Raw genomic sequence first — 23,846 nt, 5'->3', positions numbered from 1 at the left:
ACGTATCCAAACACCCTCATAATAAACCAATGTATGATACTCCTTCTATAAACTAATATAAAAGTTTTTAGATTATTAAAATAGTATTAGTTTACGGAGGAGTACCACTCTTCGTTACAACCAGCCATAGTAAATCAAAAGCATGATTAGTGTTTACGTGACCTAGTTACCGTGTGATGCGCACGGTGGATTAATGAATTCCGTGCATGGTGACTTTAAACGTGCGGGACATTTTGCGAGAGAATCGAAGTTTCTTTACGCAGGCGGCTTTTTTTTTCTCCGCTGTAACGCCGATCTCTGGGGCTGGCACGTAAGAATTATTCCCCCAGACTATATATTTTAGGCGCGGAATAACCACAGCCGACAGAGTTGAGTGGGTCGATGGTGTCCAGCCCATGCAAATGAAAATGCAGATGCTGCTTCCACTGGTTACCACCACGGTGCTCCTCTCGATCCCAGCATGGCAGCCGTTGGCTGCAGCGCCGGCGTGCCAGCGGCAGTGCGGCGGGGTGGACATCCCGTACCCCTTCGGCATCGGCCGCGGCTGCTTCCTGGATACGGGGGACGGGACCTTCGAGGTCACCTGCCGCAAAACCACCGCTTCTGACGGCGGCGGTGGCGGCGCCCGGCCCTTCGCCGGCGGCTTCGAGGTGCTCGGCATTGACCCGGGCCGGAACAAGATACGCATCCGCAGCCCGGTCAGCTCGTGGTGCTACGACGGCGCGAGGCGAGTCATGGGCGCGCCGGACACGTGGTCCTTCAACTCGACGGCGCTCCGCGTCTCCGACGCGGACAACAAGCTCGCCGTCGTCGGGTGCAGCGCGCTCGCCTACATCGGGTCGCAGGACGGCGCCGTCCAGAACCGATATGTGGTCGGGTGCCACGCCGAGTGCGCCAGCGCGGCGTCGCTGTCCGACGGCCCGTGCAACGGCACGGGATGCTGCCTGACGCCGGTGCCCCCGGGGATCAGCTCCTTCGACGTGGCCTTCGACGACGCCTACAACAATTCCGCTGTCGCCGGCTTCAGCCCGTGCAGCTACGCCGTGCTGGTCGAGGCGGCGGCGTTCGAGTTCCGGGCGACCTACGTCACCACCGGCGCGCTCAGGGACGCGGCCGGCGTTCAGGTGTCGGCGGTGCTGGACTGGGCGGTGAGCAACCAGACGTGCCGGGATGCTTTGCGGAAGAAGACGGGCGCGTACGCCTGCGCCAGTGCCAACAGCGAGTGCGTCGACGCCAAGAACGGCCCGGGCTACCTCTGTAACTGCTCCAAAGGGTACCAAGGAAACCCTTACATCATCCAGGGCTGCGAAGGTTAGTTTCTCACCGGTTTTGATTTATCTTTTCATCCATTGTCTTGCCGGAATCTACGTGTTTCCCCGTTTCTGTTCAGGCTCAACCTTTTTCCTTTGGGCAATTGTCTTTAACAGTAGTTTTAAATTTTCAAAGGAAAATTATGTTTTGGAAATGCATCGAATCATATCAGTTTTTTGGCACATTACCTATGTCTTACAGTAGCAAATATCTCCGTACGAAGCATAGGAAGAAAAAAAATCATCCACAGTAGCTAGAGAAACAAAAAATTTGAATGCCCCAAGGGCCAAGGCGGTGAGCTTTGGCATCAGACTCTAACAAGCAACACTTGCAGGGCACCGGGTTTTTTTTAACTCGGCCCCTCAGAATCTCGATTTCTTAAGAAAGAAGAATAGAGTCTTCCGGTTTGCATCGAATTGTAATTTTGCAGACTTGTAATGCCGGTGGATATCACCGTAGCCTTGTAAGCACTTGTAATTTTGCAGACTTGCAGAGCATGTGCCGTATCCACACGTATGCACCCTCCTAGTCATCTGTCCTCCTCATCGGCCGGTGACAACCTCTCCTTGCAATGTGGCGCACCGTCGCTGCGGGTCTAACGCAAGGTGGCGCCCTGCGACGAGGTTTACGAGCGGCGCGGTCTGGCGACCCTGAGTCGTCGGGTGGTGGGTGCTCGCGGCAGTGATGCTCAGCTAGGCAATGGTCCGGCGAACCGACGGCGGGCGAGGTGACTGCGTTGCTTTTTGGTGGCAGGGCAGAGTGGTGCGTGGGGTGGCCGGCAGCGCGCCCATGGCCCAAATCTGAGCCCTGCAGGGCCCATTTGGGTCCTAGCGGGCAGACTCTCAGCACGGATTCGATGTCCTCTCCATGGTGAGGACGAGGAGCAGCTTGGACGGGGGCGGTGACGTCGATGGCGTGCCTGCTGCAGCGCGATGACGGGAGCTTCACGGGATTTGAGGTCTTGGCCAGGCTTGGTATGCTCCTATTATTGCGTCCGACCGACTACCGTCGTTGGCGGTGGAGGTTGAGCCCTCCCGCATGCACCGTATTACCACTAGTCCTGGCTCCTTTTCGTCGCTATGCAGCCTTACGGTGTCCTGGTGGGACGACGTGGGGGCTTCAAGACCGTATTGGTGTGGGTGGAGGTCGGTTTGGTGGCAGGCTTCGAAGCGCCTGAGGTGCGGTTAGGATCGGGGAAACCCCTGTCGACCTGACCGACACCGATGCGGTGGCGCCTGTAGGTTCCGTCGAACCTTTCTGGAGGGCGTCGGGGCTACCTTTTTCTCGGACCTCATTGCGTACCGTAGGAAACCCTTGACAACAGTTTCATCATCGTCGCGGTCCTTTTTAAAGGTGTTGATTGGTAAAGGTGCTTCAAAGTCTTGGACTTGGTGGGAGGTTACCGATGGACGTAGCGGTCATGAGGCTTCTTCGTTTTTGTCGATTTGCCGGTGTCGACATTTTTTTTTTAACGTGACTATGTTGCTTTCGTCTCAACACCTACATTGATATGGTTGATTGCTTTGTAATAAAAAACGAGAAGAAACCCTTTTTCGTGAGTTTCACCTAAACCGTATAAACACCAATGTACCTCATAACCTTGCGCGGAGGTGAGAGCCTCATGCTTGGGCTAGAATACAAGGTGAGGCCTGTATTTCCAATCATGTGCCTAACGATTAGGCGTACACCAAACACTCACCATGCTGCACGTTATTAGACCGACGTTGTACAGGCTTTTCGTGTTTCTCTGTGGTTCTTGGAAGGTTCTAGAAGTTTATTTGTCCTGTCTTTCTTATCCTGTGCTTTCCCTTCTTGTTTTGTCGGTTTACTTTGGTTCATATTTTTTGTTATTTCCTTTTCTTTAATTCCTGAATTTTATTTCAAACCCATGGAAAGTTGTGTAATTAAAGACCAGTTTTTTAATTCATAAATAAATGGAATTTTAGAAAAAAATTAATGCATGGTTTTGATAAATTTGTAAAAGAAAAACATTTATGGGGCATAATTTAAAATTCATGATTGTTTTTAAATTGGGGAAATTTTCTAAAATTCTATAACTACTTTTTAGGTTCATGAACATATTTTGAATTGGGGACGTTCTCCGACAAACGTTTAGTAAACATCCGTCAGCTTGATAGCCGTCGGATCTCCGCAACGCAGCTGTCCGATCTAATTCCTAGCACGCGGCTCCGTCGCTTCTCCAACACATTAATTTCTGAAACAACAAACTAGTCGCGAAAACAACCGTCGATCGATCTCCTCGCACGCCCTTTTGTCTCCTCGCCCACTTATTAATTTTGAAACAACAGTCGCGTTGCAGAAACAACGACCGCGTTGTAGACACAGCAGTCGTGCTACAGAAATAGCAGGTGGGTTGCAAAAAGAATTCTTGAAACAGCAACCGCATTGCAGAAACAATTTCTGCAACTCCAGAAACAACGGCTGCCTTGTAGAAACAACGACTGCGCTGCAGAAACTGAAGAGCGATAAATGGCTGCGAGGGTAGAGGAGAGGGAGCGGGATGAAAGGGAAAGGAGCTTAGCGGGGCTGTGTCAAGCTCGGACGCTCCCCTACAGCCAACAGCCTTGCGGCGGCCAATGGTCGTCTGGCCTGGCAAGCTACAACACTTCAATGAGTGCAGGTGCCTTCTCCATGAGTGACTCTGTTCACATAAGGGAAAAGTAGTGTGATGCATGGGCCCATACTAGAAACACGTCATGCGTCACAGGCGGTGGACGACTCGCGGTGAATCCGTCGGCTGATCAAGATCGTTTCCCTTTTGAATTTGTAATATTTTTAAAAAAGTTGCACATTTTTTAAGTTCTATACCTTTTTTTTGTAAGTTCAATTTTTTTAATGATTCAAGTAAATATTTTAAACTTTTAACATTTTATAAATTTTTATGGTAGCTGGTTTTTAGGAGAAAACATACTCAAAATGTCCACCCAACACACCTAAAATGGTAGCTGGTTTTTAAGAAATAAGCTGCCTCTTTCCAATAAAAAAATAAGCCATTTTTAAAATTTGTTAAGACTTTAAAATTAGTTCTTTCATAACTAGTTCAAAAGCTCAAATGAATAAGGGAAGCAACTTATGAAAAAAGAGAGAAGGCGGCTTATTTTTCAAGCCGTCAAAAGAACCAACCCCTACACTAGCCTGCTCCATCCCAACAGAACCGAACGAAAAAACAGTTTGAAAGGTAAGTGGGACCATCCATACGGTGCACGTTTGGTAGGCTCGTGGAGAGCTCCTAGTTGGTGCTATCGGAGGAAACAACTAGTTAGCGAGCACTCCTCCGAAAACCTTCCAGCGATCACTCTTGCGCGCCGTCATTTGGCGCGTTCTCAGCCGCCGTCATGTGTCGCTCTCTGAGCGTTTCCTTCGTATTTTTTATTATTATTTTTCACACGTGTTTTTGGCTGTTTAGAGTTGTTTTTTCTGTGTTTTTTCGCACGGTCGTGCCTCTCGAAAAGAGAAAAATGTGTTTTCTGCTCTCTTTTTTCCCGCGAGAGACACGGTTTTGCTATCACGAGAGGCACGGCCGTGCCTCTCGAAAAGGGAAAAACGTGTTTTCTGCTCTCTCTCTCTCTCTCTTTTCCGTGAGAGGCACGGTTTTTCTTTCGCGGAAGGCACGGTTTTGCTATTGCGAGAGGCACGGTCGTGCCTCTCAGAAAGGGGAAAAACAACACGTTTTCTGCTCTCTTTTTTCTGTGAGAGGCACGGTTTTGCTTTCGCGGGAGGCACGGATTTGCTATCGCGAGAGGCACGGCCTTGCCTTTCGAAAAGGGAAAATCGTGTTTTCTACTCTCTCTTTTTTCCGCGAGAGACACGGTTGGCACGGCCGTGCCTCTCGAAAAGGAAAAAAACGTGTTTTCTGCTCTCTCTCTCTCTCTCTTTTCCGTGAGAGACACGGTTTTGCTTCCGTGAGAGGCACGGTTTTGCTATTGCAAGAGGTAGAAAAGGGAAAAAAACATTTTTGGCTCTTTTTTTCCACGAGAGGCATGGTTTTGCTTTCGTGAGAGGCACGGTCGTGCCACTCGAAAAGGGAAAAACACGTTTTCGGCTCTCTCTCTTTTTTCAGCGAGAGACACGGTTTTGATATCGCGAGAGGTACGGTCGTGTCTCTTGGAAAGAAAAAAACGCCATTTTTTCGTCCGGTTTTTTCGTGAAAAAAAGTTTGCCAAAACCTATCAACATGGGATCTAGTTTTAAAGATCTCGACGTGAGAAACCCAATGATGAAAACAGTTCAAGATTTGAATACACGGTTTAGAAGATAAAACATTTTAAAAATATGAATCTACGAAAAAGAAAAACTTCCAGATTGCGACGAATGACACGCATGTGGTGCACCAATTATCGCAATCTAGGGGTGGAAGTAGTAGTTGAAAGGGAATCGTTTCTAGCCGGTGCGCCGGCTGAACCGTTCAGCCGGCCACACGCGACCGAACGCGCCCGCTGACTGGGCATGCAACATTTTTTCGTTTAAATTGTTGTAACCAGCGTCATATTTGCTGCGAGCATTTTTTTTTCCTACATTTGTTCAGTAAAATAGCTGCATATACGTTTGGTTGCAACTCTAGTTCTTCGATTTTTTCATTACAATCGATGTTTTTACTTTTGCTACAACCGTGTTTATTTTTGCTACAACCGACATCATTTTTTGCTGCAACTGTTCACTAAAAGAGTTGCATACACATCACGTAAGTATTTATTACAACCGGCGTTTCACTTTTGTTATCACGTACCATCAGCTTCGTATTTTCCTACAATCACGTAGATACTTTTTTGCTACAAATTTTATTTTTTGTTGCAACCGTTGAAAAAATTGCTGCATCGCATCGAAATGTTGATGCATAGGAAAAAAATATTATATAAAAATCCAACGGTGCGGACGCGCGGGGGTTGGTGGATCGTACGGGTACGGCCTGCACGCGGCCGGCCCAAAGTATCGGCCGACGCGCCCTCCCCTGGTTGAAAGGTGTACTCCGATTTCGGCCTTTGGCGCTAGCTAAGATAACGGGCGCCCCTGGTGCAATAGCATATGGGCCAGCCCAGTTCTTTTTGTTTTACACAAATGTTTTTTTGCTGATGTTCCCTGGGCTGGATTCCAGTGAACTATGTGTCTGTCGTCCGATGCGCTGCACCAATCTTGGCGCGCAGTTGGGTACCAGGTCAACGTTTGAACCCCATTCGCTATAAGATAAAACTCATACGGAGTAGAATATTTTCACTTTCAAAGCAGCCCGCGCGACTCACTGGCTAGCGGCATGAGTTTGTACCTGCGAGGCCTGTGATTGAATCTCACGCCATCTGTTTTGTCTTTTTTTTTCCACCCTGATGGTAACTAGATACGTATAATATAACAGTTTCATAAGTTTTCTCATGACAATTACTCCCTCCGTTCCTAAATATTCCCTCCGTTTTAAAATATAAGACCTTTTAGGTATTTCATTAAAAGACTACATACGGAGCAAAATGAGTGAATTTATACTCTAAAATATGTCTATGTACATCCGTATGTAGTTTATAGTACAATCTCTAAAAGATCTTATATTTAGGAACGGAGGGAGTATAAGTCTTTGCAGAGGTTTCACTAGGATACTACATATGAATGTATATAGACATACTTTAGTGTGTAGGTTAATTCATTTTATTCTGTATGTAGTCTCCTAATTAAATCTCTAAAAGACCTATATTTAGGAACGGAGGGAGTATAACTTGCTTGCTTTTTTTGGTTCACAAGTCCAGCTTGTCTTTGTAGATGGTATTTTTATTATTAAGAATGACATTATAATCATTTAAGATGACATTTTTTAATGACGCGGTAGTGTTAATAATAAGAGGTTGGAATTTTGTTTAGTAAAATGATGGCAAGTTTATTGTTGGGAGGATGCCGTTTTTTATTAGCAGGGTGCCATTTTTAATATTGAAAGGATGGTATTTTTGTTTTTAGTGATTGATAAGAGAATGGTGTTTTTAGTACTAATAGGATGCCATTTTGATCATTGTGAGGAACTGAGGGTGACACTTTATTAATTAGAGAATGGCATTTCCAGTAGTAACATGTTGGCATTTTTTATCATTGTGAGGATGGTAGTTTATTAATAAGAGCATGCCATTTTTAGTAATAATAGGTTGACATTTTCTATGATTATGACCATGCCATTTTTATTTTATTAAAGAGGATGACATTTATACTATTGAGAGGGCTAGAAATGTCGCACTTTTCCCTTTTTGTACACATACTTCTTTGGGGGTGTGGGGAGATGACCATATTTTGGCACTTTTTGCACATAAGGTAAGATGGTGACTAAAATGGTGGCAACTTTTGCGTAGTACTCCTTCCGTCCCAAAAATTCTTGTCTTATGTTTGTTTAGAAATATTAAAACATGACTAGATACGTTTATATCAAGACAAATCTAAGATAAGAATTTTAGAACGAATGGAGTACTTATTTTTTTCATGGCATTCTCTAAAATAAATAAACATTAACATGGCAGATAGGGGGGAGGGGGTTCTCCCTAGCGACCCATCGCCTTATTCGGGTCCTTTTCTAAAATAAGTTAACTGACGGATCTGCAACCATTGGCAGGCGACCACAAAGAGTTGATCGTTGACATTTGCAAAAAGACACATTTTTTCAAATCTCAAAATGTCATTTTTTTTATGGAAACATGAATTAAAAATTACATATTTTTTAAATCCCATGAATTTCTAAAATATTACAACTTGGTATGGAACACAAATTACGAGAGAAAAGGTTTACAAGATTTAAAAAGTGTCATTCGAAAAAGTACATGAAATTTGGAAAAACCAAATGAATTTAACAGATATCCATGAATTTAAGTAAAATCTCAAAAAAATTATCAAATTTGGCAAAAGTTTGGGAGTTTGTAAAAATGTCATGAATTTGTAAAAAACAAAGATGAAGAAATAAATAAAATATAAATATGCAAACTAAAAGCAGGAAATAAAAAATGACAATGAAAATGAAAAATAAAAAAACCTGACAAAATATGTGCTAGGGATAAATCAGAAGGAAAATTGCTAAAAAGAATATCAGAATAAATCATGTGAAGGTTCTCCAAAAGTAACCGATGAACAAAAAAGACTTACATGAATAGGCCAATTTACATACGCTGCAGAGCGTTGTTTGCCAGTTTACAATTTGCATTATAAACAACGCTCAAGGCATCAAATAGGAAGATCAACTAGTTGGCGAGCTGGCGAGCGCTCCTTCGCGAGCCTCCCAACGATCATTCTCACACATTGTTATTTAACGCGTTCTCAGCCGCCGTCACATATTGTACTCTGATTGTCTCTTTGAATTATTATTTTTACTTTTTCGCACGCGTTTTTAGCATTTTAGGCTGGGATTTTTCCGGGTTTTTTATTGTTCCTTTTTTTAACTTTTGGAAGAAAAAAATTGCACGAAAAGAATACTTTTTTTTAAAAGCACAATTTTTCTTACACGGGAGGCAAGGATTTGTTTCTACAAAACACACGGCGTGCCTCTTATAAACAAAAAAAACATGTTTTTCTCTTTCTTGAGAGGCATGGTTTTGCTTCCGCGAGAGGCATGGATTTGTTTTGCGAGAGGCACAGCCGGGCCACTCGAAAATGGGAAAATAGAAGTGTTTTATATATTATTTTTTTCATGAGAGGCATGAATTTTCTTTTGCCAGAGGCACGGTCGCGCTTCTTGAAAACGAAAAAACATGTTTTATATTTTTTTTTATCGTGAGAGACGTTTTGCTTATATGAGAGGTACAAATTTGCTTTCGCGAGAGGCACCGTCGTGCTTCTCGGAAACGAAAAAAAACAAGTTTTTTATTTTGCGAGAGGTACGGTTGTGTTTTCGCGAGAGACACATATTTGCTTTCACGAGAGGCACGACCATACCTCTCGAAAATTAAAAAAAAAGAGTTTTTTCTTTCCACGAGAGGCATGATTTTTTTGTACAGGCTTTTCCGTAAAGAAAAGTTCGTCAAAAGCTATCAACATGGGCCTAGTTCTGAAGATCTTGATACGAGGAATCTAACATTGAAAACATTTAAAATTTGAACATATGGTTTAAAAGATAAAATATTTCAAAAATGCAGATCTATGAAGAAAAAGTAAAACTCCCAGGTTACACAAATAACGCACATACAATACGTCATTTTTCGTAACCTGAAAAGATAAAAGTGATCTTTAAAAAAAATTAATTATTGATTTCGTCATAGGTGTTGGTAGGCTGCTGGGAGTAGGTCGCAGGATAGGGCGTCCCGATGAGATGCTAGGGCTATTTCACCCGTTACGTGACGTAAGTCGGTATCGATGCTAGGGTTATTTCACCCGTTACGAGACGTAAGTCGGTATCGCCTCACCATGCAAGGAAGTGGGCCGTCCAAGTACTATAGAGCCTGTGGTTCAAGTTGCCTTTTCTTCTGTGTATTGTTTTGATTTTTCTTTTTCTTTTTTTTGCGAATAACTCTTATATTACTCAATCATTAGTGATTACAATCTTGTGAGGTAATACATAAGACTTTATCTGGAGCCGAACCAAGCCAAACCATGATTCGGCCCTGTCTTCTACCAAAACTAGCCATATAGCATGACTAACACAATTACGTGAGCGACGGATATGAGTAATAGAAGAGACATGTTCCCCCATACTTTGATTAATCTCTCCAATCAGAAAAGCATATCTTGATAAGTTACGCCCTGCGTCCTTTACCATTGCAACAGCCTCAAGGCAATCAGACTCCACATCTATTGGTAGAGAGCTCCTTTGTAGCGCCAAACTAAGACCCTCCCGGATTGCTAGGATCTCAGACTCAAGCACGTCATCGCAATCACCAACAAATCTGCAAGCGCTGAAGATAAAGTTGCCATCATGGTCCCACAAGACCATGCCAGTTCGAGCACTCCCGTTCACTACGGATCCATCCGTGTTTAACTTCAATCTTCCATGGCTTGGGGGAGTCCAAGAGCTACAACCGTCTATAGGTATAGCACCGACATCTCTCAGTAATGGAAAACAATGGGCTGGAACCATCTTACCTTTGACGTAATCAGCGTCTGGATCATCTCTCAAATTGGCCAAGGAATCATAATAGCTCGCAAGGAACCGCACTGATGCATCGACTGGAGGAGCCGACTTTGAATGCACAACTTCATTTCTCACATGCCAAATCCTCCATAGGAGCATAAATAACTGGACACACTGTCGTTCATCGGCTTCACATACCACATGGATAAACCAGTCGTCATGCCGTTTTATGTCAGTAAGTCTAGGTAGATCCCAGACCCGCGCCATCGCTTTCCACAACTGCTGCGCCTTAACACATGCACACACGACATGAAACGAGTCCTCCACTTCACTACCACGGATAGGGCAAGTGTCTCGTTCCTCTAAAGTTCTCCGCTTCTTGTTCTTCCACGTCGCCAGGGAGTTCGTCGCTACTCACCACGCAAACGACACAACCTTTGGCGGAGCCGGGCAAGACCAAATAAGCTTCCACACATCCCTCCTACTATCTTGGGCAGAACTCGATGAAGGGATAGATGTTCCAAGCATTTCTCTTGCAGCAAGCCAGTAAGCACTTTTAACGGAGAAGTTTCCACTTTGTTCAGGCGCCCATGCCAAAAAGACTTCCCCTAACCGGGGCGAAAGTCTTATCTTGCAAATCTATGCCACGTCAACCCGCAAAAAAGAACTGTTGTAGCTTCTGCATATCCCAATTACCATTGTGATCTAGCAGTTCGGACACCCATTTGAAACGGCATCGACCTCTACTCGAAAGCAAAGAATTAGTGTTTCCTCGCATGAGCCACTGATCTCGTCATATTCTCACAATTTGCCCGTTTGCTATCCACCACACAAGCCCTTTCTTCAAATGTTCAAGACAATGACAGACCCCTAGCCAAGACTGGGAGGGGTTACCTGAAAATACTGTGTCCTTCAACCGTCCATTTGGATAATATTTAGCCTTAAGTAACATTGCACAAAGACTGTCAGGATGAATTAGCATACGCCAAGCTTGCCTTGCAAGCAACGCTTGGTTGAAAATTCTAAAATCCCTAAACCCAAGCCCTCCTTGTGCTTTTGCTCGCAAAAGTTTCTCCCAAGCAAACCAATGAGTTTTCCGCTTCCCTTTCTCCGATCCCCAAAAATAATTCTGGATCATGCGGTTGAAATCATCACACACTCCCAGCGGGATCTTGAACACACTCATAATGAAGTTAGGGATCGCTTGGGCTAGAGACTTTATCAAAGTTTCCTTCCCAGCCTGTGTTGGGTGCCCATCAAAAGCAAACAATCTCTTACTAACCTTTTCTTGCAGATTTTGAAGCTTGCCCTTAGTAAGCCGGCCATCCGGAGTGGGTAAGCCCAAGTACTTCTCCTCAAATCCAGAACTGATCACCTCCAAGACGCCCTTGATTTCAGCTACAGTAGCGTCCAGACAAGATTCTCCAAAAAGAATAGAAGACTTTGCCGGATTCAACAATTGACCAGTGGCTTGCTCATAAGTCTTGAAAATTTGCTTGACAGTATTCGCCTGCTGCCTAGTGGCCTTAAAGAATAAAAGAGTGTCATCTGCGAATAGGAGATGTGATATTCCAGGAGCTTGTCGAGTTATCTTCAATGGGGACAAATCAGTTGAGTTTGTACCCTTGTTGAACATAATAGAGAGACCATCAGCCACAAATAGGAATAAGTATGGGGATAATGGATCACCTTGCCGTAGCCCACATGATGGTGCAAATGAATCCGAGATGGCTCCATTGAACTTTACTGAGTATCTCACCGAGGTTACACACGACATAATCCAGTCAACCCACCGATGAGCGAAGCCAAGCTTTTGCATCATTTTCTTAAGGTAATTCCAATCAACTCTATCATAAGCTTTGGATAGATCTAGCTTGTAGGCACAGAAACTCCTTGTGGGGTCCTTTTCGTGCTTGATATGGTGAATACACTCAAAAGCAATCAAAGAGTTGTCAGTGATCATTCGCCCAGGAATGAAAGCACTTTGCGTTGGAGAAATAATCCCATCCAACACTGGCCTCAAGCGGTTAACAAGGCACTTAGAAACCACCTTATAAATAACATTAGAGAGGCTAATTGGACCAAAATCTGTAATCTTAACAGGTTGTGAATTTTCGGGATCGGCACTATATTAGTATTGTTGACCCCTACCGGCATTACCCCCGTCTGAGAGAACTCCTGGACCGCCGCCACAATACCCTCCTTGATAACGCTCCAATTCCTCTGAAAGAACCGCACAGAAAAACCGTCCGGGCCCGATGCTTTAAGAGGCCCGATCTGAAACAAAGCATCACAAATCTCCTTCTCGGTAAAATCAGTGCACAATAATGCATTTATGTTATCATCTATAATAGCTTCTACTAGGTTAACAATGGGGCTTGGATCCACCGAAGGAACTGCAGAGAAGATGTTTTTAAAATAGTCCACGGCTACTCGCCCCATCGCTTCATCACCCGTGAAAACCCGACCACTCGTGTCTTCGAGTTTTTTGATGCCGTTCTTCCTAGCCCTCCACATAGCCTTTGACTGAAAAAAATTCGTATTTCGATCCCCTTCCTTGAGCCAAGTGATACGGGAACGTTGCAACCACATTAACTCTTCTCTATATAGGAGCTCGTTCATTTTACCTATTACCTTCCGAATCTCACATCTCTCAGCATTCATCAACATTAGTTCCTCCAATTGTGTCCGTGATTTTTCAATTTCCCAAGCAACACTGCCAAATTTTGCCTTACTCCATTTGCACAACTTTTGCATAGTACCCCTTAGAGCCGCATGCACGTCAACCAGGGATGTCTTTGTTCCCGCCTCCAGCCATGCCTTAGCAATCAGCTCCTGGAGAGCTAGATCTCTTTCCCACATGATCTCATACTGCCTACGCTTTGGCTTTGCTGGCCTATCATCAATATCATCACAACACACATGAACATGCACATGATCCGAGCAGGGGGAGTAAGATGGCGTACCATTGCGTTGAAAAAGGTGTTCCTCCAAGCCGGATTTGCAACTACCATGTCCAGACGAACTTTTACGTTTGCATTCCCGTTTCTTTAATTATCGAATGTATAGGGAACTCCATTGAACCCAAGATCAGCCAAGTCGCACACCTCCAGGACATCTCGAAATGACTGCATCTGTAATGGTGCTCTCCCTGTTAAGGAGACATGCTCGAAATCTCACATGCATTCATCGAAATCGCCCACCACCAGCCATGGTAATTCTGAGTTTGCACAAAGCTTGTGTATGAGAGACCACATAAGATGACGGTCCTCCACCCTCGGTTCACCATACGCACAAGTAAATCTCCATGGTTGTTCGTCCGGCCTGGAAAGTACATGTGCATCAATACAGCGGGCATTTGAGAATTTTACCTCCACATTCAGATTCTCATGCCAATACAGTGCCAAGCCTCCACTATTTCCATTAGCATCAACATCCTCAAAGCCCTTCAGACCCAATCTTGAACGTTATCTCTTCATCTTGCTAGCTGACTGTCTAGTCTCACACACGAAGACTAGAGTGCGGGAATGCGACTTGACCAAAGTCGCAAGATCACGAACTGTCCGGGAATCCCCCCCGGCAGTTCCAACTTAGTAGATTCATTGCTCCCGGCGGTCCTCCACCGAGGAGGCCGCCGATCTACTAGTTGATGTACTGTCAATTGCCACACCATCATCTGTCTTAAACTTCTTACGATTCACATTCTTCTGAGGAGTACCAATCTTTGAGCTGCTGGGTGGATCCGACCCCTCAAACTGGTCTACCCTATTCGTTGTAATCCCCGCGGGAACAATGACACCTTTAGCTACTTGCACATCCTCCTCTACAACTGGTTTTGGGACCGTATGGGAATCATCTGGCCCTCTCTTACGAACAGTCAATGCGTCATCCCGCATCTCCTGTGGGGGACTATCCATGCCAGAGTGCACCCCTGCCCCTGGATCAAACAGTGCATTAGTTGCATAAGCGCCAGCTAGTATGCAAGTGCTCCGCATCAGTCATATTAATCTGGGGGTCCCGAGCTTGAAAGTCCCTTCTACAGGACCTCCCCTCCTTTCACGAGTAACAACCTCAACATCCTCATCACCAGCGCGCGAGCCACGACCCGAACTACGACCAGTGCCTCTAACCGAGTTCCTGCTTCCACCCGCACCTCTCACGGATGCCAAAAAAAAGGAGCCCCACTCCATATCCTTCCTACCATGCTCTCCCGAGCCACACTCCTCATGCCAATGTCCAAGCAGGACACACATAAAATAGAAAACAATAAGCTTTTCAAACTTAACTTGATAGTACTCAGTCACACCCGCTTTTGTAAATCCCACAAACCTCGTCAGTTTCTTGGACATATCAAGTTTTACCCCGACTCTCGTGAATTCACCAATGAAGCCATTAGGGAGGATGATATGTACCTCCATGACCTCTCCTATGCGTTACACCATGTTTCTCACAAATTGTTCCCTCTTCAGGACCATATCACGCAGCCTATGGATCTGACACCAAGTTTCAATCGTGTCCAATTTGACATATTCCAGGTTCTTGAAACCATCATATTCCGCCATGATCAAAGCCATCCCCTTGAAATCCCAGGGGCCCTGGTGCAACGCCTTATTCCAATCTGCCAGACAATTGAACTGCACCGAGAACAGGTTGGAGTTTATCCTTCTCCATACCACATCCCTTGTTGGATTCCATGCCGCTTTCATATAAGCAATCAAGGCCCCTTGGCCCAAAGACTTGTTGGTCAGAACCCTAGCCAGCGCAAGCCACTTCGGTTTTTCATCTGGATCTTCCCCCTCATCCTCCCAGACAAGGTTATCCCGCTCATCCTCCTGCAGATGCGCGCGTTCTAGCAACACACTCGGATCTTCCACACGATTTGCACGTGATCCACTCGTTTCAGCCGCCATTGCCGCAGTCACACAACAAAAAACCCCTCCGCTAACCCTAGCAACTCTACCAAACGACAACGAGTCCGGGAGAGAGAAGAGAGCCACCCCCTAGGGCAGCGTGAGAAGCACGGGAACAAAACCGATCATCTGGAAGAGCGATCGGATCTACGGGAAAAACCCCGACGGCGAGGCCAGGAGGACAGGGAAACCCTAGGCCTTCAGCACTAGGGGAAAAACCACCGAGCTACTGTTTTGATTTTTCTATTTATATTTCTTAATTTCTTCACTGGTTTTCTTGAAAAAAAAATTCTGTTTCTTCTGCATTTCCTCATCAGGTTTTTTAAAAGATGTCTACATTTTTAATACACGTTATGCATATTACGATGAGCATATTTCGTATACATGATGTACATTTTTTTAATATTTATTTTGAATTTTTTTGTATACATGGAAAATATATTTTGAATACACATTAAACATTTTTTATCGGCTCTTGATTTCCACATCCCTTTCTATCTTGTTGTCAATATCAGTTTCACTATTTTTCACCCAAAAAAACATTTGTTTCATTTTGTTGTTGTTAACGAATGAAAAATACTACGAACGTTAGGTTTTGTTTTTGAAGGTTACTACGAACTTTAGGTTTATACTCTACACGGATCTTTAATTTGATTCATATCTCATCAAATCCATTCTTGGTCCTTGCCTTTGCAGATATTAACGAGTGTGAGGAGAAGGCGTCGTACCCATGTGCCATTCGTGGTTCCTGTATCAACACGATCGGAGGTTACAAATGCCCATGCCCTGCACAAAAGCGAGGCTATTCTGATGGAACATGCGAAGCGGATAAATCTATATCTAAATTGCAAGTCGCAATAGGTATTGGAATCTCCATCTCAATTTCATTTCATTCTGTAGTATGATTTCTACTTCGGTTATTATACTTAGACAATAAAAAACATGCAATGATTTGGCTTTTCTTCTTCATCCGTACAGGTTTTAGCATCGGCGTAGTTATGCTGGCACTGGGCATAACCTGCACCTACGCCATCCAAGAGAAGCGGCGGGTAGCCGTCGTCAAGACGCGGCACTTCCGGCAGCACGGCGGCCAGCGGCTGTTCGAGGAGATGAAGAAGTCCAACAAGCAGGGGATCTCCTTCACCCTCTTCACCAGGCAGGAGCTGCAGGAGGCCACTGGCAACTTCGACGAGCGGCACGTGCTGGGCAAGGGCGGCAACGGCACCGTGTACCGTGGCACGCTCCAGGACGGCACGGCGGTGGCGATCAAGCGGTGCAGGATCGCCGGCGAAGACGAGCGGCAGCAGCGGGAGTTCGGCATGGAGACGCTCATCCTCTCCCAGATCAACCACAAGAACATCGTGAAACTCTATGGGTGTTGCCTCGAGGTGGAGGTGCCCATGCTCGTCTACCAATTTATCCCCAACGGCACCCTCTACCAGCTCATCCACGGCGGCGCCGCCGTCGTGCCGTTCGCGGTGCGCCTGAGGATCGCGCACGAGACGGCCGAGGCGCTGGCGTACCTGCACTCCATGGCGTCGCCGCCGATCATCCACGGCGACGTCAAGTCCCCCAACATCCTCCTCGACGAGAACTACTGCGCCAAGGTGTCCGACTTCGGGGCGTCGGCTCTGGCGCCGGCGCCGACGGATGAGGCGCACCTAGTGACGTTCGTGCAGGGGACATGCGGGTACCTGGACCCGGAGTACATGCAGACGTGCCGGCTGACGGAGAAGAGCGACGTGTACAGCTTCGGCGTCGTGCTCCTGGAGCTGCTCACGTCGCGGAAGGCACTGAACCTCGCCGCCCCCGACGACGAGAAGAGCGTCGTGGCGAGCTTCCTGACGGCGGCGAGGGATGGCAGGCTGGACGGCCTGCTGGACGCGCGGATCAAGAGCGAGGTGAGGGTGGAGACGCTGGAGCAGGTGGCCAAGCTCGCGAAGCTGTGCCTGGAGATGTCCGGCGAGAAGAGGCCCTCCATGCGAGAGGTCGCCGAGGAGCTTGACGGGATCAGGAAGGCGTCGTCACAGAATCCATGCTTGTTAGGTGAAGGTGAAGAAGCTCTGTCACACTACTATGTTGTGGATGTGTGTGACAGGTCAGAGTGATCAGACCTACTCCTTAATCGCTGGTTGGAATAGGAAGGTGATGGGGTTGGAGATTCTTGATTAGATCACCAAACATGTGCTGTGATGTACATTACGTGGTAGCTTACTTACTAGTATTAGGATGGTAAAACAGGTTTGACAAATGCACAGCACAGTGATAACGACATACACTTTCGTCTGTATGATGAACATGTACTGGACAACTAGTCTGTCTGAACATGTTTCTTGTGAGTATATTTCAGATTAACCACCGAGTATCAATGTACAAAAACAATGAACATCATCTATGACTGGGAGAAAACGAAGAAGCCGGGACATAATACGTGTTCAGAAGCGGCAGAGGGAAAGGACACGGGACTCTACTCCATTGACGACTAGTAGCCGTGGCGGCGGCCGACGGCGATCGCCCGGACGAAGCACGCGGAGGCGCCGACGGAGAGCGCCGCGAACACCGGCGGCACAATGATGTCGGCGCAGGTCCGCTCTGCCATCCTCGCCGGCACGCAGACGTGGTCCCCGCCGCCGTCGAGCGGCACGCGCACCGACCCAGCCGCGCACCCGCCGCTGGCCAGCGCCCACACGAACGCGGCCTCCGGCGCGAACGACGCCACCGACACGGCCAGCGCCAGCGCGCCGGCCCACGCCGCCGCGTGGCGCGCCGCCGGGCCCCAGCACGGCCACCACCACCGCTCCCCGGCACCCACCAGCAGCGCCCCCACGAGCGGATGCATCGGTCGAGGGAGGGTTCGAGATCGCTCGGCTCGATCTTGATTTTCTTGGCCTCCGTGCAGAGGATCGATCGACTTCGAGCCGCCGTGCAACTTGCGTTGTGAGTTGCGAGCCGGCCGTGCGGCGAGCGGGGTGGTGGTTATGTACGCGGAGCAGAGGTTAAGTGAAGTGGCTGCGTCGCGCGTCGTGGGGGACGGAGTAGGGGCAGATTGAATGAAGAGGTTACGTTACGCATACGTGGCCGTGTGAGTAGGTGAGCGGAGGAGGGAAGAGCGGGTGACGGGCCTAGTGTTTTTTTTTACAGAGTACTCGCTCTGTAAACTAATACTCTTATATTAGTTTACGGAGAAAGTACAATTCAAATCGTTCATATATATATAGACAAACATATACTTATTCTTAACATATATGTATATCCTATCTTAATGAACATCTTTAAGATACTGAGTAGACACAACATTTTAACATTCATAAAGTCATCGTAGACGCTTCGTAGTCGACGAACACGTCTCGTCCACTGAACACACATCAACAAAAGACCTGAAATAAATCCAGAAAAAATACAAACAACAATGTTAAATCTGAGATTTAAACTCTAGTGAACAAGGATAATATAGTCCTTCTAACCATTCAACCACGAGTTGATTTGCAACGACAGGCCTAGTTGAAACGAAAGGTCAAAGAAGGCGTGTTGGTTAAGGAGAGAGTGAACCATAAATTAGCCTACTCCTGGACTGCCTATTGTCGTGTTTTTTTTGAGATTTTTTTTTCGAACAGAGAAAGGACCGGAAGCTGTCAATATATTCAGCTCACAGAACATTGTATAGTCAAGATTACACCAGTTGCCAAAAGATAGAGAAAAAAAACTGCAGATGTAAAGAAAGAAGAGGTGAATAGAGACATATGAGAGAGCAAGGATCAAGATCCTTACTTAAGAAGAGCATGTCCTAAGGAACAAAGGAAGAGAAGGAGAAAAGAAAATTCCAGCTTTGACAGCAATCTCCTTCTTTCCATCAACCGAGCAAAGACAATGAGATCATGTTGAGATGAGGAACATCCCGAAGCCATCAACTTCTACCTAGAAGCAATACACCTTATGAAGCTGAATTACTACAAAATTAAAATCAACAAGAGAGGCAGGACATGATTTAGTCACATGAGAGTGAGAAGAGCAATTGAGTGTAGGTCCTCCAGCCATTTGAAAAACTTGATGAGCTAAATTGTGAGCCACCCCATTCAAATTCCTAGAAATATGAAGAACCCGGGGATTAAGATTAGAAGTAGAGTTGAAAAAATAAGCCACTTCTTTTCTAATATTCCAAGGAGTAGAAGAGTGAGCAATATTCCTCCCAGCAGCAACAGTGGCAAGAGAAAGAGAATAAGCTAAAAAATAGGAATTTGAATGTTAAGGCAAACCGCCAAGTGTGTTGCACAAGCAAGAGCAATTTCTTGAGCTTGAAGAGGAGTGTCCGTCGGAGGGCATGAAGCTTGAACCTGTATATTAATATCTCTATTAGAAGAAGGAAGACAAAACTAAACTCCCACTCATGTGGGCAATTGACCTTGCTCAAATCGTGGAACTCTAGAAGTTCTGAAAGCAACATCAGAAAACACTTTAGCAGCATGAATGAGAAGGTCTGATTTGAGAGTATTGCATTGCTTAGGAAGAGGAGAATTATCAGGTTGAGAAGCCTGCAAAGACAAAATATTAGTAGAAGGCAGAATCTCCTCTTGGAGAATATTATTTAAACTAGCAGCAGCAATTTGAATTTGGTAGGGAAGAATTTTGTTTCCTCTCAAAGAGGAAATCATTTCTAGCTTTCCAAATGCACCACATAAATTTGGAAATATTTTGCAAAGATGCACGAGGATGGCCCATAGAAGAAAAGTGAATTAGAAGGGAATGCATTGAAGAGTATCCTCGCACAAGGCTCTCAGATCTAAGAAACGAAGTAGCACAGAACCAGGCTGCTCTAGCAAAATAACAAAGAAAGAAAAGATGAACTCATCCTCTTGCCGAGCACATCTACAACAATTCTGCGAAATGTGAATAGAAAAACGGGCTGCTCTCATTCCAGTGGGCAAAGCTTTGCTAAGCATCCTCCAAGCAAAAGTTTTAACCTTGGGCAACAAATCTTTCTGCTTCCAAATAGTTTTAAGAAAAGCTTCCAAATCCAAAGGAACATCGAGAGGAGCAGTTCTAGGATTACTATGAATGTCTTGTAAGCAAAGTTTATAAGCAGCTTTGGAAGAGCAAATACTTGTAAGTGCATCTAGTGCCCCTTAGTGATTTTGGTGGTTCGAAGACTCATAGGTTAAGTATCTAATGTGTTTATGAGTGTACACAGGATCTATAAGTCACTGAGGAGTTTGAGATATTTGATGAATATCGACCCCTAAAAATGTATATCTTCGGTTGAAGAATTTGGTCTGTAGCTGAAGAATTGAATCGCGAAGAATCTGCGATGAAATTGATATTCCTCATGAAGATATTGAAATTGAGGAATTCGCTGTGTCCTGAAGAAAATCATCTTGAAGACTTTGAAGCATGAAGATTTACTCTTTCTGTTTTATTTTCTTCACACTTGAGTAATAGGAACACCGTACTGTTAAAGGGGGTTGAAGTTACACTTTGGATGAATTTCCTCATGATGCTCAACCCAAGCCTAATCCTACCAAAAGCCTCAAGTAAGGAATACGAGTGACATGAGGACTCTCACAGTTGAGGGTTCCGACCGTTTCGATAGCCACGCCAAGTCATTGGTCTTATCCACACCAACAGTCATATTATTTAAGGGCATTAGTGTCAAATCATGTCGGGATGCTCCCAGGCTATAAATAGGCGCCCCCACAACCATTAGCTGGTTGGCTGCTCTGTTAGGAACTGACACTTGTCATAAGAGCAACCCAATTCCTCAGAGTCTTCGAGAGTAATTCATCAGTGAGGAAATACCCCATACACCGAAACCACAAACCTAGAACCAAGTGATTGAGCATCACTGAAGAAGTTGTTCCTGTGTGGGAGTGAAGCCTTTTACCTTTGAGGACTGTGCATCCTCCAGACGGTTAGGCGTCATGGTCTAGAGCAATCCAGCAGTCAATTGTGGATCGCCGGGTGACCAAGTTTGTGAGGGTTTGGAAGTCTGCCCTGAAGACTTACCACAAGTGTTGGGCGAGGACTCTGTGTTCTTAGCCCAAGGAGAACATGGTAGGGACTATGTGTCCTTTGGTTTCAATACCAAGCTGCTCCAAACCAGATGTACGACTGTCACATCAGTTGGAACTGGGTCATCAACTACTGTCTTCACCGTGAAACGGGTTCTAATTCCTCAACTCCTTACTTTCCTCAGATTATGTGTTGATGACTTTCACTGCTACTGTTTGACGAATTTGCTGAAAACTTTCTCTGAAATTCCTCAACCCCAAATTCTTCACGCTAGTTAATGCTTATCTGTTTTCTGCGTGCCTGCTCACTGTGCAATCTGTTTTCACATTCCTCACTCTGAAAAACTATTGTTGTGAAACTTTGCACTTCTGATCCTTTACTGTTTCCGCTGTAAGTTAGTCATCAGTGAGGAATTTCCTTAAAAGGAATTTCCTCAGTGATGAAATTCTAAAAATCTCCTATTCACCCCCCTCTAGTCGATAGAACGCACTTTCAATAGGTATCAGAGCAAGGTACTCCCTTGTTCTGTGTGATTTTGGTTTAACCACCTGGAGTTTTAGTTATGTCGACTTCAGGCATGTTTAAGGTGATTGCAGCATGTCCTACTTTCGAAGGAAAGAACTTTCCCTTCTGGAAGAACAAGATGCAAATGCATCTACAAGCTATTGATAATGATCTCTGGTATATTGTGGAACATGGCGTCCCCATCATCTCTGCTAGTGTGTGTGCTGCTGATGTGAAGAAATTCAAGCAACTTGATTCTCAAGCGAAGAATATCATCTGTGGCCATCTGAGCCCAGGCCAGTTTGGAAGAGTGAGTGCTTTGGGCTCCGCATCACTGATCTGGGAGAGACTGTGCAAAGTAAATGAAGGAGTATCAACCCAGCGTGACTCTCGTGTTGATTTTCTTCGCAATCTCTTCAATCGCTTCAAGAGGCATGACAATGAAAGCTGCCAAGACACCTTTGATCGCCTCACTGACATATCAAATGAACTGCAAGCACTGGGAGCTCGATACATTACTGATCACGAAGTTGTGAAGTGAGATCTTTGGATTCTTCATTTAATACTTTAGTTCTGATGATTCAAGAAAGACCACACTACAAGATGCTTGACCCAACTGATATACTTGAAAGACTCAATACTCATGAATACCAGCTAGAAGAAAAGAAAGATCTATATGGACCAAGCTATTCCAAATCACGTGCACTGAAGGCTAGAGCAATTTCCTCATCTGAAGAAGAAGATTCGGATGATAGCATTGGTGACCCTGAAGAATTTGGACAGGAGCTTGCAATGCTCGTGAGGAAATTCCATAGGTTTACACGATGTGGCCAGTTCGGTAAATCTTCAAGAAGAGACATTAGGAAATCAGAATCTTCATCTGAGGACTACAAGAAAAGAACCTGCCACAAATGCAAGAAATCAGGTCATTACATTGCTGACTATCCCCATTGGGGAAAGGAATCAAAGAAGAAGAAATACAAGGATGACAGTTCTGATGACTCGAAGAAGAAGAAGAAATCTTCAAAATCCTCATCTTCAAAGCCCTCATCGCACAAAAAGACTAGTTTCAGAAAGGCTCGGGCACTTATTGGCAAGGAAATGGATTCCGAGGCAGAATCAGAGGAATGTGATGAAGAAGAGGGTTCTCATGAAGACTCACAATCCGGACAGGCTAGTCTTGCACTGGCAACCACTTTCGTCAGCAAGTCAATCTTCAACCTTGAAGAACACGATAACACCATCCACACTGATGACTATGCGGATGACTTCGCTCCAACCTATTGCTTCATGGAAAAAGGTTCAAAGGTACCGAATGATGCTTCCTCCTCTGATTCAAGTGACTGTGAACCTAATGATTATAAAAAACCCAGCTACAGTAAACTTGCTATCATTGCCACTAAACAACAATCTGCCCTGGAAAAGCTTCAGAAACTGTTAGATAGAAGTGATGATCTGTTGAATGATGAAATGAACCTTACCCAAATCCTCAGTGAAGATGTGAAAATTCTTCAGTCTAGATTTGATAATCTTCAAGATCATTATGATACACTCCTCGCTGATCATGAGAAGCTTTCCTATGAATTTCTTCAAAGGAAGCTTGATCTAGAGAAGCTGAGGATGTCTCATGATGATCTTCGTATGGAAAATGATTCATTACTAGCTCAACAGATCAGCGCTGCTCAAGTTGAATTCATTCCTCCATGTCTTAAATGCATTGAACGTGAAACTGCTAATTCTTCACCAGAATCATCAAATGCTTCTATTGCTACAAATTCTTCAACTGCACCTGTAGTGTCTATTTCCTCACTTGAGGAGAACACAAATGTTACAGATGAAAATGCAGAGTTGAAGGAATTGTATGTGACAGGCATATACAAAAGTCTCAAAGGACATCAAACCCTTTGTGATGTGCTCAAAAAGCAGATCTTGAACAGGAACCCGAGGAAAGAAGGAATTGCCTTTGAGAGGAAATTAAATGCTGATGGATCTTATTGGAAACCTGAGCAGTATCCCAAAACCTCATGGGTTGCTGCTACTGGGCCTCCTTTTGATCCATCCAATCTAACTGGATTTTCATG

General features: G+C 45.2%; 2 protein-coding genes across 2 annotated transcripts; one reads left to right on the top strand and one right to left on the bottom strand.

Moving 5' to 3' along the window:
* The first annotated feature begins 368 nt into the window (after nucleotides 1–368).
* Nucleotides 369–17,544, top strand: LOC123399529 (wall-associated receptor kinase 2-like). Its single transcript, XM_045093928.1, has 3 exons — nucleotides 369–1,311; nucleotides 15,955–16,119; nucleotides 16,237–17,544. The coding sequence occupies exons 1-3, from the start codon at nucleotides 396–398 to the stop codon at nucleotides 17,364–17,366; spliced, it is 2,211 nt and encodes a 736-aa protein (XP_044949863.1). The 5' UTR covers nucleotides 369–395; the 3' UTR covers nucleotides 17,367–17,544.
* A 31-nt stretch (nucleotides 17,545–17,575) lies between these two features.
* On the bottom strand, nucleotides 17,576–18,293 carry LOC123399530. Its single transcript, XM_045093929.1, has one exon. The coding sequence runs from the start codon at nucleotides 18,095–18,097 to the stop codon at nucleotides 17,741–17,743; it is 357 nt and encodes a 118-aa protein (XP_044949864.1). The 5' UTR covers nucleotides 18,098–18,293; the 3' UTR covers nucleotides 17,576–17,740.
* Between the last annotated feature and the right edge of the window lie 5,553 nt (nucleotides 18,294–23,846).

Source organism: Hordeum vulgare, chromosome 5H, assembly GCF_904849725.1.
Source record: "Hordeum vulgare subsp. vulgare chromosome 5H, MorexV3_pseudomolecules_assembly, whole genome shotgun sequence".
Classification (NCBI taxonomy): domain Eukaryota; kingdom Viridiplantae; phylum Streptophyta; class Magnoliopsida; order Poales; family Poaceae; genus Hordeum; species Hordeum vulgare.
Note: the sequence above shows the minus strand (reverse complement) of the source record. Positions and strands in the feature narration are given on the sequence as shown.